The 21,121-nt window shown below is 42.3% G+C and overlaps 1 protein-coding gene across 12 annotated transcripts in view; it reads right to left on the bottom strand.

Annotated features, from left to right (window-relative positions):
* Positions 1 to 17,663, bottom strand: part of TRDN (triadin) — a 193,009-nt gene extending 175,346 nt beyond the window's left edge. For 9 of the 12 annotated variants that reach the window (XM_066613983.1, XM_066613964.1, XM_066613991.1 and 6 more), the window contains exon 1: positions 17,148 to 17,662. In XM_066613983.1, coding sequence (XP_066470080.1) covers positions 17,148 to 17,169 — 22 coding nt within the window. In that variant the 5' untranslated portion in view covers positions 17,170 to 17,662. Of the gene's footprint in view, positions 1 to 17,147 lie in introns of all 12 variants that reach the window. The other 3 variants (XM_066614016.1, XM_066614000.1, XM_066614041.1) reach the window with 2 other exon arrangements.
* Between the last annotated feature and the right edge of the window lie 3,458 nt (positions 17,664 to 21,121).

Consider the following 21,121-nt stretch of genomic DNA (forward strand, 5'->3'; position numbering starts at 1 on the left):
CCAGCAGTCCCTCACAGAAGGTGCCATAAATGTGCTTTACGATATATTTATGACACCCAGTGCTGGCAGTAGGCTCATACCGCCAGCTCTAAAGAGCTCAAAATTTGGCTCAAAGTCCTCAGAATTAGAGCTTTCTTGATCTGCTCTTACCATCTTCTGTGATGATGACAAGGTCTTTCCTTTAGTGTCAGGAAAGATCCTAATGGTTTTCAGAGCAGTTGCTCTAATTGGTCTCCTTGTCAGCTCAGCAGCTCTAGCCATTTTGCATTTGTACACAATTTCCCTTGTTCTTTTCTTTTCATCTCGCATTCTTTTCAGACATCTCTGTTCTGATCAAGTGATTTGTTTTGCAGTTTAACTTGCAATGTCGATGTCATGTAAGCATAACAAGATTGGCACACGCCATGGCTTTTGGCATTTACATGGTCTTATTTACATGGTCTTATTTATGAATGATGTATTCTGTTCATGAATATTGGCTTGTGTACTTAGATGCAGCCAGTTTGTTTTCTTTTGTTATGTTTTGAAGTTATGTTATGTTTTGAAGACATTGCTTCTTCCATGAACCTGGGCATAATTTTGGTTCAGACAATCCACTTGCAGGAAAGTCTTCCACGTATTAAACAGAAGAATGCCAAATTCACCAAAAAGTAGCATTATGCATTCAAAAGTTAAATGTTTGTGATTGCAGTAAGTGGTGGGCATAGCATTCTGCTACTGCTACCAATATGTTACAGTTATCAGAACCAACCCATTCATGAGATTGGCTGAGGTAGTTGCCTCAGGCAACAGGAACTTGAGGGCAACTGAATCTATCCATCTGCCCATACCTATCCCTCTTCTTGAGACCTGCTCAAAAAATAATATGAGAATGAAGCAGAAGTGTGGAAATAAGGAGAGTAATGGGCTATAGGGCACAATCCTAACTAGGTCTACTTAGAAATAAGTTCTATTGTGTTCAATGGGTCTTACTCCCAAGAAAGTGAGGTTAGGATTGCAGCCATAGTTTATTACCTCCTCCACACTTCTTCAACTGCTCTATTATCCTCTTCCTTTCTGAATTCAGGGCTGTTGGGGGGGGGGGGGAGTGGATGGCAAGTGGATCAGTGGATGGACCAGGAGGGGGAAGAGACCAGGTTCCAGCACTTGGGCCAGATCCTAACCAGGTTACCCCATAGGGCTGCCTGGGGAGTTGCTTGGGGTAAGGGAAAATTATTTTCCTTACTCCAAGTTGTGCCCCAGCCTATTCTAAACCTTCACTGGATACAGCACAGGCCAGCTGGCCTGCCTGTTCCAGCACAGGTTAGGTTTGCACCCTAGGTCTGATCCAGCCAAATGTTTAAGCCCCAAACATGATTCAGATATAATGCTTTAAATGTGCATTGTCCACTGCACCACAGGGCCAAGAAAAATGTTGGTACTGTGAACAACTTACCTTTGCCACATGAGGACAGAAGAATGTTCTGTGAATGTATAGATTGCAGGGTGGAGCCATAGCTCTGCTATAGTGCATATGTCATAGGTAAGTGAAAAGGATCTGAGGCAGCAGAACTGAGAAAGATACTTGGATAACTGCTGCCAGTCAGAGTACTGGGCTAGATGGACTAATGCCATATAAGGCAGCTTTGTTCATAATAGTTATGGAGGCTTCTAGTTTAGTTTTTAAATATGAGAACTAATTCAGAGTATGGTCTTATCCTCTGCTATAGGAATGTGAACTTTCTTGTTGACAGTTGATCTTAATATATGCCACGGGTGCCCAAACCCTGGCCCTGGGGCCACTTGCGGCCCTCGAAGACTCCTAATCTGGCCCTCAAGGAGTCCCCAGTCTCCAATGAGCCTCTAGCCCTCCAGAGACTTGCTGGAGCCTGCAGTGGCCTGATGCAACTGCTCTCAGCATGACGGTCAACTCTTCATCCTCTCGTGTGAGCTGTGGGATGAGGGCTCCCTCCACTGCTTGCTGTTTCACAGCTGTGGCAGCAAAGGAAAGGCCAGCATTGTTCTGTGCAAGGCCTTTTATAGGCCTTGAGCTATTGCAAGACCTTCATTCATTCATATAAGTTCCATCTCTAATAAATTAATTTATGTAAATTTATTCAAATTTGAAATGTAGATTAATTCTTTTTCCCCCAGCCCCTGACACAGAGAGATGATGTGGCCCTCCTGTCAAAAAGTTTGGACATCCCTGATATATGCCATACAATACTGTTTATACACCTTCCCTGTTTAGAACAGCATAATGGTGGGGCCTAGCATAGGAAAAAATGTACATAATAGTGTATAAAAAATTGCAGGACTGAGACTTTAAGTCAAATTACAGGAAAAAAAAAAACCTCTTTAGAAACAGTTTGCGATCTGCTATTGCTTCTGTCTTCTTTATTTTTGAAGGCATTTGCATGAAAACAAAATCTCCCTTTTGAAAGAGTTCATCTGCTTCGATCGCCTACATTCACCAGGAGTCATAATCCTCCCTTTGTGATATAATAATTTTCATATCAATCTATCATGAGGATTGTGATTACAGTTAATGAGTGCAGCAGTGCAAAAAGCTGAGATTTCTTTTAATATTATTTTAATGCAAATGCGTTTCATAAGAAGAAAAAATGTAAACTGCATAGTTTTTTGTTTTTTTTCCTCAGTAGAACAATTTTTGGGCTGGCCATGGTGTATGTCTATACAAATTAAAAAGCAACTGAACGTAGAGAATCACAAAGTAGTTTCATTTTAAACTCTGCCTGTACAAACTATAGTGTAAACAAAAGCTAACAGCACAAACCTATTCTAGTGTTCTATCGGCAGAACACACTTTCCGGCCATCATAAACAGCTATCTGGAAACTCGAAGCTGGGTGCTTTCAGACCAATGCCAGAGACTACAGGGAAGCCCCATGTGAGGTGGTGGGCCAAGGATGACCCAGCAACAGAGGTGAGTCAGCAGGGTGGGCTTAACAGGGTGGGACAAGGGTGTAACAATGTGAAAAAGTTGGAGGGGAAAGACGTGTCGGAAGCAGGAGGTGGTGGAACATCTGGTGACTTGCACCAGATGTTATCCCTTTCCGTGTCAGCTGACAGTCTTCTTTGTCTTCTTGGACTAAAGAGCTGGCACAAGTCTCAGGAGACCCATTATTTGACAGGGAAGTATAAGGGAAAATATTTTCCCTTTCCCCTTCCAAGCCTCCTGATCACACACACACACACACACACACACACACACACACACACAGCACCATAGCATGCAAGACCATAGGACCAACTGACAGTCCTCTTTGCCTCCTTGACACAAGTCCAAGGAGACCCATTACTGGTAAGGGAGGGGTAAGGGCAAATATTTCCCCACCCCAAGCCTCCTGATCACACACACATCCCACACCACAGCATGCAGCTCCATAGAACTGACTGTGATGACCCAAATTTCACACATGAGATCTGTGGCATGAAATTGAGGTATGGGGAGGGTGAGAAAAACTAATCCTCGAAGTCTACAACTCTTTAACTGGGAAGATATTTACCAGATGGACAATGAAGCAAAAAATGTTAAGTGATCTTGAATTTTTTTTCCTCGTATTGACAGACTAATTCCAAAGCGCATCCAAATGAGAAATTTTGAAAAGCCTTCTTGGTTTATTGTTAATGTATATGAAAAAGAATTTTGTTCCTGTAAGACATTTGTTCCTCTCTTTTTATGCAACCGTTTTCTATTGTGCAGGATTTGTGAAAGTGCTTTTATGCGCTTCAGCTTATTCAAGTATTACAACGAGGCAAAGGGGATTAGCATCAAAAAGTCTTCAGACGGAATTGTTGATACTGTCAAAACACTCTCACACAATTGTGAGTGTATTGTATGGTCCTACACAATCATTTCTACTTTAAATTACTCTGACAAGAAGAAAGTCCTAAAGCTTGGGTTTCAGATGCTTCGAGAACAAAATAGCAGGTTTTAGTAGGATATTGTGCACTGTGTATGTCATCTGTAGCTACTTCACCTTTGTGTGGTAATCTCCACAGAGGCCATGAAAGCAGCAAGGTTAACAGTTGTTGGCCTAAGCATTCTTAATGGCACTTTTTATTTTCAGTAGAATGAACCACTGGATAAGTTTAAGGGAGCAATACCATTTTCAGACCTTTGGATTATAGCTAGGATAACACAGAAATTTCTGGAGGCATGTGGTGAAATGAACAGAAGCTCCTAGTTCCAGACAAAATATTATCAAATGGCAGTAGCCAATTTAATGCTAGAGTGCTTGACTTTCTAAGATGTCTGTGCTACTGATATTTGTAAGCAATCTACTGTGACAGTATTTTGCTGTAGTACCTGATACCAGCATAACTCAGAGAAAGATACCTTATCTTTCCCATTGGTCCATCTGGCTTGATACTGTCCACAATAACTGGCAGGCGTTAATCAGGATTTCAGATAGGGGTCTTTTCTCTGCCACACCTGGAGATGCTAGGGATCTGATCAGTGACATGCAGTGAGGTCCAGGCCCCCAGGCCCCAGTGAGGCAGAGCCGGATGAACACACACACACACATTCTCTCCCCCCCCCTTAAGCTCAGTCTCACACAGTAGATCTTACCTTCCTTGAAACTCTCTTTCTCTCCCCCCCCCCCCGAAAATAAATTTCAAAATTCTCTTCTTCCCCCACTAAGAGTTAGGGAGAGCTCAGCAACATGCCCCCTAAGGCAGCTCCATGGCTGCCTCCCCTGCTGCTTTGAAGAGCCAGTCCCTTCATGCTGGGTCCCTGCTGTTTTCATTGCTTTGTTTTGAACAGGAGTCAGCTCTGCCTGCTGCCTCCCCAGAGCTTGCTGATACAGGCGCCCTGCTTTTTTTTTTTTTTTTTTTCATTTGAAGCCAGCCATCCTACCTGTTTTTAACTGGAAGCCTGCTATGATTACAATCTAACCTAGAGCTTCCCAAACTGAGACATTGCAAAGCCCCAGCCCAGGAAGCCTGGTCACTGCCCCTTAAGGGGCAGGGTGATGTTGATAGCAGTTGATTGGTTTTTTTGGCTGTAAAGTGGAAGTGGGTCAAAGTCGCTATCTGCAACATATCCGAGGCACGGGGAGGCCTCCAGATGGGTCCACAGGCTCCCCGCACCCTCTAGGGAGCAAGAGCAACCCTGGTAAGTGTTACAAAAGCCCTTTTTCCTTGGCCCCAGTGTAATCATGGGAATGCTGGCACTGTGCCTGTCCTCCCCTGCAAACACTTATGAGGTCCCAAACTCTCTCGGAGACTTTGGGAAATTCTGGCCTTAACTACTGTGGCCTGTTGCCTCCCCAGCACTTGCTGATGCAAGTACCCTGCCTTTTTTCATTGGAAGCCAGCCATTATTGCCTCAAATCAGTTACTAACTGATTTCCTGTGTATTGTAATTTCTCTGTGCGTACTGCTTTAACTTACTAACCGTGCTGGAGGAGAAAGCAGCACTGAAAGGCACTGTACTTTTTTATTGTACTTAGGTCCTTGAACTTTTTTTTTTTTTTAAATTTATTGGGTCTGGAGAGGCTCTGCCTCCCCTGACATCACATCCCTGGATCCGATGTGGGACCATCAGCATGCAAAGCAAGTATTCTACCACTGAGCTACAGCTTCTCTTCAGTTAAAAAGTAGGGCACTTGTTTTTCTTTTTTTTCTTCCATTTCTTGAAGGAACCTGCATTTTAGCAGGGCAGGGGAGAAGCTGTCAGCATGGCCATTCTAAATTTAGTCCACATTTTGAGGCAAAACAAAAACAATTCATTTTGGAATCCACCTAAACTATTTTGGCCTCCTGACTAGTAACAAAAACTTGAAGATGAAATGATCCATAAATTTACATTTTCTGCCTAAAAATATTCACAACAATCCTAGCTGTAGCTTTAAATGTTTTTGTGAAGTTCTCTTGATATTCATATAAGAGTTTCAGGATAATGACACTGCCAATATCATAATATTATCAACATCTTACCCTATCTTTTTCATATTTGTAATAAGATTCAGACATCTACTTATTTATTCTACCTACATCTCCATATTTCACGGCTTACTGAATTGTGGTCATTCATCTTGTCACCTTTCTTTATTAATTTCCTTTCTTGTTATATAAATAGTGTTGCACTTAGACATTAATTAGATAAGCAATAATCATAAAAAATGTGCACTTCCACTTTTATTGAAACTGGGTACTTACAGTGGAGTTAGTACTGTAGCCTCTTGTAGCTCAAGGTTACAGCAAAGATTTTGAACCTTTCCTCTTCCTAAATATTTCCTCATCAGAGCCAAACAGTATAATAAGTATAAGCTGAAACAATTCCATAGACCAGTAGTTCTCACACATTTAGTACCGGGACCCATTTTTTACAATGAGAATCTGTCAGGACCCACCAGAAGTGATGTCATGACCGGAAGTGACATCATCAAGCAGGAAAAGTTTTAACAATCCTAGGCTGCAATCCTACCCACATCCAGGAGTAAGTCCCATTGACTATTGTTGTAAAGGAATATACATAATAGCTTGTTAAAAGTATAGGTCTATAACATTTCCCCAAATGCTGTCACATACCATGGTAGCATCAAGTCTTATATAATAAAAATAAAATATTGAAATGAATGGGGACCCACGTGAAACTGGGTCCTGACCTACAGTTTGAGAAACACTGCCATAGACTCAGAGTCCTGTACATGCACAAGCACAAAATATACAATATATTAGCCCAGGCATTATTATTATTATTATTATTATTATTATTATTATTATTATTATTAACAGTATTTATATACCGCTTTTCAACTAAAAGTTCACGAAGCGGTTTACAGAGAAAAATCAAACAACTAATGGCTCCCTGTCCCAAAAGGGTTCACAATCTAAAAGCATTTCATATTGATATAGCACAGTGTAGTCTTCTCCCCTCCTTTGCCCACAGAGGTAGCTAGAAATGGGTCACATCCTTCAGATTGGGTCTTCCCCCATGTTCTGCCTGAGGAGCCTGAGGCCCGCCAAATGTTGCCCATAGTCAGGCCTTAATGTGTTCAGCTAGAAAGATGACACCCATTCTTCAGACCATGCTAAGATCTGGTAAATTCTTCCAACTGTCCTGCCACTTTGGGAAGAGTGGAATAAGTAATTGCAGCAATGCATGCAGGTTACTTCCTTCCCCCACTGTGATGTTTTGTAGGTCCCTACAATGTGACATTATTTTTTACGTTAAACAAAGCTAAGTAGATAAAAGCAGAATATATTATATATACAATAACAAGTTATGGTTTGTAACTTTAAATACATATGTCTTCAGCAGGTTTCCTGATTACATACCGAGAAACAAAAGGATGAATATAATTTGATGAGGAACATTTTCTTAACTAAATGTATGCTAACTATAATTTTTAAACTTCTGGATATCAAATCATATATTTTGTGTATTTTCCCTTAAGATGATTTTTGACAGCAAAGGAATTTTTAGTTGATAAAATTGTTGGTGTCATTATTGGTGTCAGAGCAGAGTTTCTTGAATGATTTTCTTTTTCCTTTATAAGACAAAGTAAATAATAATGAAAAACTAAAACTGGAAATAATCAGATCATGATTGTTAGTTGGGAGCCTGAGAACTATTATAAATATCAGTATTCACAAGATAGTTCCCACCACTTTAACTCACAGAGAGAGAGAGAGAGAGAGAGAGAGAGAGAGAGAGAGAGAGAGAGAGAGAATTCTGACATATATGGGCAACTCAATCATAGCCAAGGTTGGAGGTCTCATTTGGATAAGAGGATATTCTTCCCCTGACCTTGTGTAACGTGTCAGCCATTGGGGCTATTCAGATCATTGCCTGGTGCACATCCAAGCAGCTCCATTTACTGTTTAAAGCTGCCAGGCCCAGGAAAGGAATTAGGTTATGGCAGAGTCCTCCTGCACCATCAGAATGCGCGTTCCACAGTGCTACTATTGGGTAGGATTGGGTCATTAAACTGAGAAGTCAAATCTGTTTAAATTTCCTTTGTCAAATAAAGAGAATAGCTGATTGCTATCTGTATGTATTTTGATGCAAAAGTATTTCTTGAAAGGATGTTTTAACTTAGTACAGAATGACAATAATTACCTTCAATGGCTTGAAAACGGAAGTAAGAAACTTTGGAGTTATGTACCAGTCCTGTTCCTAACAGTAAGTGCAATGAAACGGTAAAACAATCCCAGAGATATAAATTCTTCTCCGTTATACCAAGTACTCAACAATGGATGAATTTTCCTTCCAACATATGTCAATAACGAATTATTTACCGGATGCAGGAAAGAACTGTAAGATTCTGTGGCTGGTTTTATGAATGAGATCAGACTGGACTTTCCCTTTAACTAGCCTGATGTCCCTCTGGTCTTAAAATGCTAGCAGGAACCAAGAAATAAAAACAAGATATTACAGTAATATATCTACAGAAAGCAAAGCGTACCTGGTTAGGGTTAGTCACAGAATGACATTTCAGCACAGCAGGAACTCCCTGGAGGTTCCAGGGATTGAGGCTGGGGCATTATGCATGTAATCATCTGCTGCCCCACTGAAAACTTCCAGAGCTGTAGCCATGTTTAGTCTGTTACAGCAAAACCAACAGAGAATCTTGTAGTTGTTTAAAGATCAACCAATTTGTTTCTGCATAAGCTTTCATGGACTGCAGTCAACTTCATTAGATGCATGAGGTGTTAGTCTTAGCTGGCAGGATGCCAATCTTTTTGCTGTGTTATGACCACAAAACCTCAATATGAGTACCGATTCTCGGCCTGAGCAGGACACTCCCAATTCATGCAGACTTCTGGTAACTCTAGTGGTAGATTTTATTATAATTACCACCTTTATGAATAATTGTGGCCATGCAAAGTCAATAGCCCCGAGACAGAGGGAGTGAGACACTTCAGCTGCTCATCTCCAAAGAAATCATTCTCACTAGGTGGGAGAATTTTTTGCTTGAGAATTTTTTTGGGGGGTGGGGGGAGGTTGCTTTGTTTTGCGATTAACTTGTTCCACTCATCTTCCTTCCACTTCCCCATCTCTTCAAATATAATTCCACTTGTATTCGGAATTGTTCAATTGGCCTGCATCATACACGCAATTGACTTGTGCAAGTTCAGGTATATGCACTTAGCCCTTCCCCCACAAAGACAGAGGAAAAAATAACACTTTAAACAGTGTGACTCCACTTGCCATTCCACATGCTGTGTTTATGCCCCGGAGGGAGACTGAAACGGGAGAATGAAGTTGCTGTTCTCTCCGTTCCCACTTGTCACTCATACTGTGATTTTAATGCCTAAAGCAGTGTTTCTCAAACTGTGGGTCGGAACCCACTAGGTGGGTCATGAGCTGATTTCAGGTGGGTCCCCATTCATTTCAATATTTTTATTTTTAATATATTAGACTTGATGCTACCATGGTATGTGACGGCATGTTGGCAAACGTTACAAACCTGAACTTTTAACAAGCTACTATGTATATTCTTTTAACAATGACAGTAAATGGGACTTACTCCTGGGTAAGTGTGGGTAGGATTGCAACCTAGGATTGTTAAAAATTTTCCTGCTTGATGATGTCACGGTCATGACATCACTTCTTGTGGGTCCTGACAGATTCTTATTCTAAAAAGTGGGTCCCGGTGCTAAATGTGTGAGAACCACTGGCCTAAAGAGAGACTATGTATTTGTAGGCTTTAAGGGAGTTTTGACAATAGGTCATTTTGGCTTACCTTGGAATGTAACCCTTGCGTAAGAGCCAACTGTACTGTGATTCAGCTAGGTCTCATTCAAAGCATATGTGATCTCTCAGACCAGACCCATGCAATTAAGGAGCCTCACTTAAGGAGCCTGAGGTTAGAGTGAGGTGTCTGTCATCGGTATTCTGCTGAAGCCTACCTATATTTGACCTCTTCATCTCACCCATGGAGGATCTCAACAGATGTGTGTTCTTTACAAGTGCTTGGACTCAGTAATGGGCTGGATGTGGGTGAATAACCTGAAACCCAAACCAGACCTGAGATATTGTTGGTTGGTGCTACATTGACCATGGAGTTGGCATTGAACTTGTTCTTATTCAGATGGCAGTCCTCCTTAAGAATTGTATTTTAAAATTGCTGTTTGTCTTGCTTATGGATAAACAGGCAGCATTCATAGCTCAGAACACCTTTCACCAACTTCGGTTGGTGCACCTGCTATGACCGGTCCTGAGGGAAAACACATGATCTTGCCATGATCAACACCACAGCAATGTTAAGGTTGATTACTGCAGCACATTCTACATGATTTTTCCTATGGAAAGCATTCAGAAACTTCAAGCCCGATCGTGTCATTGGGCTGTGCTTCCAGAACTCATTTTCTGGCTGTGTGGTCCAACTTACGGCATCGCAAAACTCACTGCTCCATAACATGCTACAGGGCCACTGACATAAGTCAGCAGCAGGAGTGGGCAACTGCTGGGGAGGGGGAGGATTGGGGCATTTGGGGAACGGGGCATTTGGGAAGAGGAACCAGGGTGGGGAGGAAGAGAGAGGGAGTGGATCCAGCAGAAATCACATATGCTGGATCTTATCTTCTCTTTTTAAAACTTCCCTGCCTCTTTTCCCTCCTTTGAAAATAGGTGACATATGTCCAAGGAGACCCATAGGCAGCCTAGGGCTTGTAGGGAGGGCTTATAGTGCCTTTCTGGCATGGCTGCATGCTGGGGTATGGTGGGGTATAAGACTGGGCTGTTTGACTGGTTTGGAATACATTAGTCAATGCTTGCAAGCTTCACTAGCTGCCAGTTTTGTTCCAGGCACAAAGTGCAAGCTATGACCTATAAAGGCCTGAACGGCTGGTGGGCCCAGTATCCAAAGGACCATCTGTTCCTACTTGAACCTCCCTATTTTGAAAACTTCAACTGGGGTTTTCATTTGGTATCTCCACCTTTGGAGGCCTTTTCTTTTCCCTGACTTGGCAGGCCATCTCCAAGCACATTCACCAGACACCACCTTTGCTATCTTTTAAGCATTGGGTGAACATGGTTCTGTTCTCTCAAACCTTGGGAGGCATATTTCATACAAGTATTTTGTTTATGATTTTGTCTGCTATCTTACTGAGTTACTGCTGTGTTTGTTTCTGAGCTACTTTTATTCCATCGGTTGCAATCATTTTAATCTCTCTGTAACGATCAACATCTGTATCCTTTTGTATCAACATGTTGATCGCACCGCCTTGAAAACCAATCAGTGAAAACGTGAGATATATGTTTTTAAAACAAATATGTCCCTGAACTCAAGCCCAACTCAGCTGCTGTATGACTTAACCCTCAGTCACCACACATGACTTAATAACAACCTTTAGTCACAGCTTCTTTTTTTCCATACTTTACCCCAGGCTCTGCTGCAGCTGTTCAAACTGAATATTTAAACTGCCTGTAATCAAACACAATCCAAGCAGGATAGCAATCCATTCCAGAAAATGCGTCAGTCCATTCTTTCAAAGACTTGGGAAACTGACCTTTACTCATAGTGAAAGTTGCTTCAGGTTGTACTCCTTAATTTAGAAGACAGATGCACTATATTTGAACTATCCTCCCCCGGCAGGGCTGTTGTGGACAATGTGAAAGCATTAAAAAGCATGTCTAAGCAAATAGCAGTTAGATTTGTTTTAAATATCCCAGAGACTACACACATAATCCAGCACAATGGACCTGGGCCTTTTCTTTTTCTGCTTTATGCTTATGATGCACAATTCATTTCAGCAATGCTGCAACAACATTAAGCTGAATTACGAATTACATCCATGTACAGCTCACAGTGACAAAAACATTATCTTCCATGTAAATGTCACACACACAAAAAACTGAACAACTAACTGCACAAAGACAATTTCTTTAAATAGCCACCAAATACAAATTCAGTAAGGCAACAGTCAAGGAAACTGGCAGGATTCAATGTTTCCCACCAAAAAACAGGTCGTATCTGCCCAAATATTCATGCTGTGGCTGCAGTGTCCCTGGGATTATCACTTAGGTGTAACCAGTTCTACAGTTCATTCTCTGACAGCCTGGATGATGCCAGAAGGTGCAGTGATGATACAGAACAAAAAAGGCAGTGTGTATGACTGAGAATGGAAAGATCAAAGCAGGTAACAGTGATACCCAACTCAGCTAAACTATCTGAATTCTACTGAGATCTGCGTCATCGAGGTCTTAGCGATAGTTCTTCAATGAAGTCATAGTGCCAAATTCAACTCACTGCTGTGAATTAAACCTTAATCCACCTAACAGCAATCAATATAGATCTTCTCCAGATACTGGGAAATCTGGTGTGACCAATATACCAAAGATCAGTCTTCCTTCATTTGGAGATCTAATGCCTCGAATAAGACTCGAGCCCCTCAGTTGTGAAAAAGGACAGAAATCATAGCAGCTGAATGGAAGTGCAACAGGAACTTTTTTCTTTTTTTCTTTCCCTTCATTTCTGCCCCTCTGTCAGAACAGTCTAACTGCAAGATTGGAGCAATAGCAAATTAACAAAGAAGATACTTAAAGCTACTTAAGCAATTCAACTTGCAGGAAATCCACATATACTACGATATGCTATTGAAGTATTATTAAACTTATGTTTAATTACCTTTCCCTTTAATTGCAAGACCATTAAGATAGGAAAATTGCTTCCATTTTTCAGACTTTTATTATTTGAGGCTGTCGCTGAATCCCAGGGTCACCCCATCTCAGTGTTATCCCTTGTTATGAGAACTCTAATCCATCCCAAGATTTGAAATGGCCACGCGCCTATTATTCTATTAAAATATTTCATACCACTTTCCCAGTGCTCAAAACAGTTTACAAATAATAGCAATAGTAAATTAGAAATGAATTATGTCGGTAACAAGCACCATACATATAAGCAGTCTCACATGAAGGCTTCACATAAAAGCCAGGTGGGAAAAAAAATAATTTGGCTCAATGGTGCTGCACTGTATTTTTCACTTTCATTGAAGTAAATAATTGCAAAAGTCAAGGCACCTGCAAAGCTAGCACCCAATAACTACTTTACGCTCAGAATCATGCTCAGGTCTCTCCCAGGGCCCCCCCCCCCGCCCAAACCTGAGGAGTACCAACTGAATGTTGAGTTGTCAACATGAGGCAAGAGAGTAGTGTTGTGACAATAGCTCCAAATTTGAGAGGCCCTTAGGAATGGGAACTTCCTTGGTCCTCTTGGTGCGGTCCCTCAGATTCATGGTATGGTCTCATGGTTCCTTGAGGCATCTCCCATCCACAGATGAGAAATTTCCCTCAGACATCCCATGATGAGATGTTGAAAATGCTCTTCTGAGATGGTATGATAGAGTGGAGGCAACAAGGGTGCAACTTTCTTGGCTATGACTATTTTTCCACCACAAGAAGACTATGAACAACTGCCGTCAGGGATCAGTTGTGGGCCCTCCTGAGGGCCGGGAGACTGCAGCTGCTATGCTGTCATAAATGGCCATATGGCAGCACGTGTGGCACATCACTGGTAGCCATTTTGGAATAAATGGCAGTGGTGTCAATGGCCTGCTGCTGCTACTGGCTACCTGCAGGAGTACAGCTTAACCAGTGCAGGGGGTGAATGGTGAGAGGAATGGAGTTGGGAGGGGGAAGAAAAAGGGAGTGGGGGTGGGGAGAAGTGGGGAGGGGGATGGACTGGAAGTGGGCTAGGGCAGGGAAAGGGAAGAACAGGGGAGTGACGGGGTGGCTCAGTGGGGGGCGGAGGTGTGAATTCCGGCGGCACCAGGATGCAGCAGAATCCTATCACCGTTCATTCTTTTCCTTCTCTTTTACTCTCCTCAGTTCTGCACCAGCAAAATGTCTGGTGCTGATTTGAGGAGACCCACTGGGGCAACGGATGCTTGCTCCAGGACAAGGGAACAAATATTCCCTTAGCATGAGGAAACCTTCGCAACTGCACCCCTCCAAAATAGAATGCATCAGCGGGGAATTAAATTAAAATTGGGCTGGTAAGGATAAAGATTATGGTAATCTTTGAGGGGTGTAATGGTTGCTACCAGCTCTCCAGTGGTGCAATAGCAATGCTGCTAAAATAAACACACAGAAACAACATTATGGTATTGTCAGCCAAATGTCACCTTTTTATTGGTATTTTTCTCTCCCAAAACTTAACAGGCCCACCAGACTTTTGCTCAGCACAAGTAAATGCATCTGTTTTATGCATGCTGCTAGCAAATCCAGTACAGGCATGAATTGTAAAATGTTCCAAGACTCCATTAATTTTGCAGTCTTTAGAAAGTAGCAGATTGTCACCAATAATAGTTAACACAAATCCTCTTATATGAAACATATTTTGCTTTCATATTTAATTAATAGCAGCAGTGGCTCAGGGCACTGTATCTTGGTTTGGTGAATAAAAGGTGCAAAAAATATTATCTGAAAGCCTTTTCTTTCTATAAAGGACAGTAATAAGATTGGGAAAGGAAAATGGGATGATCTACAATGGAAAAGTCTGCTTGAGAAGTGAGATTTCATTGTTAAATTGAATATTTGACTTTTAAAAGCCTGCATTTTTAAAAAGTTTCCCTTTCTCATTGCATCAGCTAAAATGTTATTTATATGTATTAATGGTCAGGGCATATTAAAATTATTCATGAAGCATTCATATTTCTTGGATAACAATTTCTTTATTTATAGGATCAGATTTAATTCTTTGTAGCCTTCGCTTAGGCAGAGCTCTCATAGGCTTCCAAGTATTAATTACTTAAAGCTTCCAGGATTAATATTGTATAGTATTATCAAACACTGATTATTTCCAAAGTTTCATTTTATGTGAGGCAGAGAGTGCATGCCTTAAACCTTGGCCACGAAACTTTGTGGTGGAGATCTTAACTATTTGTTCCATCTGTTATATACCATTATACATGTCCCTTACAAAGCATTATAGGGAGAGAAGGGGTACTGTATATGGTATGGGAAATGCCCCCAATCTTGTTATGTCCTGTAGGGCTCATTTCCAAATTAAAAGTATTACATAAATACTAGCATAGCAAGAGGGTAGCACCTAATCAGCATATATCAGGCAAGAGGAAGCGCCTCTTCTTTAAGGATACATAAAAATATAAAGTCCAATGTGACAAATCATGTTTCAAAGCACATTATCATATAGGCATACTCCTCGGGGAACCAGGAAGTGGCACCATAAGAAAAAAAATTGGGGGATGGGAAAGGTGGAAAGAGTTTGGGGGGGACCATAAGAACATAAGAAAAGTGAGCTGGATCAGGCCAAAAACCCATCCAGTGCAGTATTCTTCCTCCTGCAACAGCCCACCAGCTACCTCTGAGAAGCCCAGAAGCAGGACAGAAAAGCAAACTTCTCACCCATCATTGCTCCCCTGCAACTGATATTCAGAGGCATGCTGCCTCTGAACTGGAGATAGTGCACAGCCATAAGAACATAAGATCAGCCCCATTGGATCAGGCCATCTAGTCCAGCTTCCTGTATCTCACAGCGGCCCACCAAATGCCCCAGGGAGCACACCAGATAACAAGAGACTTGCATCCTGGTGCCCTCCCCTGCACTGGCATTCTGACATAGCCCATTTCTAAAATCCGGAGGTTGCACATACACATCATGGCTTGTAACTCATAATGGATTTTTCCTCCAGAAACTTGTCCAATCCCCTTTTAAAGGCATCCAGGCCAGATGCCGTCACCACATCCTGCAACAAGGAGTTCCACAGACCGACCAGACGCTGAGTAAAGAAATATTTTATTTTGTCTGTCCTAACCCTCCCAACACTCAATTTGAGTGGATGTCCCCTGGTTCCACTCCCTTTTCAGACATTTTCATCATTTTGCCTCCGAACTCCCCATTGCTGTGGGGTGGGGCACAGATGGAAAAAACCCACGACAGAACTTGCTACCTACCCCAAGCCACTGTGACTAGTAGCCATAGATAGATCTCTGCTCAATAATTTTGTCCACTCCTCTAAAACTACTCAAGCTAATGGCCCTCACCACACCTTGTGATAATAAATTGCACAGACTATTTATGTGCTGAGTGAAGAAGTACTTCCTTTTGTCCATCCTGAATCTACCACCAGTCAGTTTCTTTGGATGATCCCCGATTCTTTCATTGTGAGAAAGAGAAGCACCCTTGTCTCAATGCACTCAGTCCGTGCTATGCATAATTTTAGATCATCACGTTTTTCCAAGCTAAAATAACTAACTAAATAAATAAATAAATAAATAAATGCCCCCCAAATTGTAACTTTTCTCTTTGGTTGCCCTATTTTGCAGGGCGGGGAGGGGGGAATTTTGTCCCATGTTAAATTTTTGCAAGAAAAAATGATGCACTTCAATTAATGTTCCCATCCCAAGTATAAATGGAGAGAGAGACGGAGAGAGAGAGAGAGAGAGAGAGAGAGAGATTGCTTGTAATCAATAAGTAACTTATAACCAAAGAAAAGCACTTTGAGGTTGTGAAAAATACTTTTCCTTCAAATTACCACAAGGGTCCAGAAATGGGGACTATTTGTGATTTGTGGGGTGGCTTGCCATGCTCACCATACCACTGATAGAGCCACAACTTGATATAGCTCCCTCCTACATGTACTCTCTGTGCAAACCAAAGTTTAATATTGTTAAATCCTACGCTGTTGTAATAGATGCAAAATGGAAGTTTTAAGCAACAGGGAAGCCAATGAAATTTGATCTTCAAGAACTTGTTCAACAGGGGAAAACTGAATTTTTTTAAAAGCATCTTATTCCAAAATATTTATATATTGTTTCTGCAAAAAGGCTTGATGTGCATAAATGCTAAACAACGTTAGTGGCAGCCCTCAGCTTTATATCTAACCTCTTCAGTTCTTAGACACACACACACACACACACACACACACACACACACGCATAAGTTCTCACTACTTTTATCTCTCCAGCCTCTCTGTCTAAGCTTGTGTTGCTGAGGTTATGTGACCATGGCTATTTTTAGAGGTGTGTGATGATCAAGCTTTACTAACTAGTACAAATTTCAGCTGCTGTGGAGGAACAGCTCTCGCCTTAAAACTACCCAACCGAAAAACAGCGATTCCCTAAAAGCCATAGATCATGCTTATAGGCTCAATCTATAAAATTGTCAAGGCAGAAAACTTTTCCAAACAATTATAACGTAAACAGTAAACAGAACGTGACAGTACCTTCTGCTGTAATCTCAGTCATAATGGTGACAGTGGTGAAAAGGTCAAGTTATATTGGCAGCTGGGAGGCTGTATCAGGGTCAGCGTTGACTCTCACAGAAGATGCAGAATTAAAAGATGGGAAGTCTTCTATAGTTCTTACTTTCTTTGGGGTATTTTTTCCCTTTCTTTTCCACTTCTTTTGAGCGATCTTCTCAGTAAAACCCTGCCCTGCCCTCCCACCTCCCAAGAAACTAACCCCTTTCCCAAGGCAATGCTTGCAGCTCAGACTAAAGTATCAGCTTCTAACAAAAATAGCCATGGCTCTCGGCAAATCTCTAGCACAGCTTTTTTGGCATCCTAGGAACCACACTAAGAGCTGACGGGGAAAAAAAAAGTCCAGTTCCAAATGCTACAGCCAAGCAGGTAAAAGCAGCAACAAAATATTAAAACATGCAAAGGAACTGGGAAGAACTGCTAAAAGCCCCTGCAGCTTCTTTCATGGAATTGCAGTTCTTTGAGGTCCAGGTCAGAAAATATGAAATATAGACTTGGTAATCTTATCCAACCAAACTCAAACGTATTCTTAGCAAGCTCTTAGCACATTCTTTCCGGGCCTTATTTGGGTTGGGGAGGGTACTGTGAAGTCGGCCAGGATGGCTAAAGGAGAAAATAAACTTAGGTAAAGTGCACCCTGTTAGATTCCTGCTGACACTTAAAATCATGGCAGTGCACCATCTCACAGCCTGCTTCAATTCCTAAGAAAAGAATGCTGTTTAATTAGTCCAAGGGTCCAGCTAGCTTAGCACTGCATTCCTTAAATGTGACAATCTGCAGACTGATAGCACGTATTAATATAAAATTCAGGACTGAAGTCACAAATTGGCTGGAATGGGGGATTACTGACTGAAGGTCCACAGCCATCAGAGGGCCAACCTGGTGCAAGCCAAACCATGAACCATCAGTACCAATGGCACCCAATGTATCAATGGCACCCAAAGGGGGTCATGGAAGGCCAGGGGCTGGCACTGCCAATATGCGTGCCATAGTTATTCTGTTGGTGCAGCCTAGAAAAATGTTAAATGAGTTCCCAGGAAATAAGTGTTTAGGATTTTTAAATGTATTAAGTACTGAAATGTCTCTGGGCCCGATCCTATTCAACTTTCCAGTACCAGTGCAGCTGTAATGCAGCTCTGAGGTAAGGGAACAAATGTTCCCATACCTTGAGGAGGCCTCTGTGACTGCCTCCCCACCACAGGATGCAGGGCACTCCCCATTGGCACGGCTGCATCGGCACTGCAAAATTGGATAGGATTTGTCCCTCAGTCATGGCTTAGAGCTCTGAGCAATTCTTAGGGGGTCTCATAGATGGTATGAGATGCATTCACTCCCCATTGATGCAGGCTGATGACCTGTCCTACTCTGGTGTACTCTGGAATCTTCTGATGTTGGCTAGAATCTGAGGAATGGAGCTGAAATTATAGCTGTCATGTATAGCCTTGGCACATGGTTGCCTCTAGTCAGCAATCCCTGCCAGGGCCATACTTGCCAGGGCTCACCATGTTACATTTCCCCATCATACTCCCTGATTCACATTTCCACTATATTCCTAATATGTGCTTGCAAGGGACTGGAGATCACAATGGGATGGGATCAAGTCACATAATAAGCACTTGGCAAACATTGTGTTCTGGACAGTATGTTCTGGACAGTATTGCTTACAGGGGGAAACAATTTTGACAGCATCTCAGTAGCAAATCTGTTCCTTTGGTTACTGTGTGCTGGCTACAAGGCTTTCTTCATTGTGTTCTGTAAGGCTAAGGTCTGCTTCACGGATCCGCTTCTCACAACTGCGGCTCTAGCATGATCATCCCAACTCAGCCTCTTTGGTCAGCATCAACTCCAAAAGTCCCTCTCCTTTCATGGTGCTAGCTTAGCCTGAACGTTATACGTTCACCTGATAACCTGTGGTTAGTCAAGATTATCTCCATGCAATCAGGCACAGCCACCACTGTGTAAGTTCTGAGCACAGATGCAGAGCAGTCTGAGCATAGATCCATGGCAGCACATAGGAGCAGCTCAAGGGTCACTCTTTCCTATACTGCTCATGTAATGTGATAGGCCCATCTCTCCCACCAAGGTTAATAATGGCATAGGAAGGGTCACAGCATAGGCTGTGCATGGTCCCAGGCTGTCCATCATTACCTAGCAGCGCTGAAAGGACCCGTGCAGTGACACCAAAGGGAATTACAGCACTAACCCGAGTCAGCAATGGAATAATGCTTTGGCTGTGGCTGCTGCCTCTGTGGTCTCTGTTTGTCTCCTGGGTAAAAGAAGAGTAGTTTGACATGCAGAGAAATAGAATGCCAAGAATAGAAACAGCCATAATTCACCACTGAAACCCTTGTGGGGTGAAAATAGTGAGATGTTATGGCTGCTCTGAGCTCTTCCTTCTGACAGAGAGAAAGAAAGCGCTTATGCACAGAAGGAGGGAGAGAGAAGAGGAGCAAGAAATGAACAAGGACCAAGACAGTTTTGTTTAAAGGTTGTGATACCTTCTCTTAGAACTACCTGACTGCTTAATTAAACTCTAGTCAGGCATTCTCCTTACTGCAAAGGAATCTTACTTCCCCCTTCTGGTTGTGGACATGCAGCCTGCTAACCTTTCATGTTGTACAGTTGAAGTTCTGAGTAGCAGGGTTGCACAGTCTTATTGACAAACCTGAACTCACAAACCTGATTTCATTGGGACTTGCAGCCCAACCCTAACTTCCCTTGTGGCAATGCAGCGGCACCGACAGCCATCTGCTGCATCCTGCAGGGGAGTTCTGGTCTCTGAAGGCTTTCTTAGGGGAAGGTTCCTGCCAACTCGATGGGACTACTTAGACCGGCACCAGCTACATAGCTGTTGCAAATCTGAATGGATCCATGAAGGTAGATTGGGCCTAGGAAGGGGTTAAGATTCACCTGATGCTTCTGCCAATGAACCCGTCCCCTTCCCAGGCCCAATCCACTCTCCTCCCCACCCCTGTTGCCTCCCAATTTTGCCCACCCCCTGCTCCATTCAACCCTCTCCCTACCACCATATTGCCTGGTTGGCAACCTTCAGTCTTGAAAGACTATGGTATAAGCCTACAGCACCCGGTATTCCCAGGCGGTCTCCCATCCAAGTACTAACCAGGCCTGACCCTGCTTAGCTTCCGAGATCAAACAAGATGGGCATCTGCAGGGTACATAGTATTACCTGTGATTGCAGCAATCCTTGGTCTGTTGCTGCACAGACCCAGCCACTTGCCACTGTCACCTGCAACCAAGCCACCCTCTCCAGTGTGCTGCATTTGTGCAGTCAGAAAGCACGTTACACTGCTGGAACGTGCACACAAGACTCGCCATTAAGCACACATATTTTCTATAGATACATTGAATTCTCATTTATATCGGTTTAATAATCTAGTTTGGTTTCTTAGGCCTAACAAAGGGTGCATAGTAAATAATAATTCTGTACCATATATAGAGTTTAGTAAAAACAATGCTTGTCAAAGAAAACTGAATTTTTGCATTACCATCTGATAACACAAATGAACAGAAACAAAGATTGGTGATTTGCAGGGGAAATTTGATATCTGTCTATAATTCCAGTCACAGCTTCAATATTGCTTCCCCAAGCTGCAACCCAGAGAAGGTAATGTGCTTCTCTGGTCATAATGAAATGGCATTCTCCTCTAATTGCTGCACTCTTTGGAGGAAGAGAGTATATAAGGAGGGCTGTCTTAACATCGGTCATAATCGTAATCATATGTTACAACCTTGACTTGGCATTTCTACTCAATCCATTACAAATTTTGTAACTTGCAGGGATCAAATTTCCAAGGATTTCATATACTGCAGTACGGTGTTTGCACTACTGAGAGGCCAATTCTATCCCTATCCCCTGCTGGTGCATTGTATTCAGTGGGGGGAGGGATGGATCAGGATGCTTCAGAGCAGAGATTTAA

This window comes from Tiliqua scincoides, chromosome 1 (assembly GCF_035046505.1).
Source record: "Tiliqua scincoides isolate rTilSci1 chromosome 1, rTilSci1.hap2, whole genome shotgun sequence".
NCBI classification, from domain to species: domain Eukaryota; kingdom Metazoa; phylum Chordata; class Lepidosauria; order Squamata; family Scincidae; genus Tiliqua; species Tiliqua scincoides.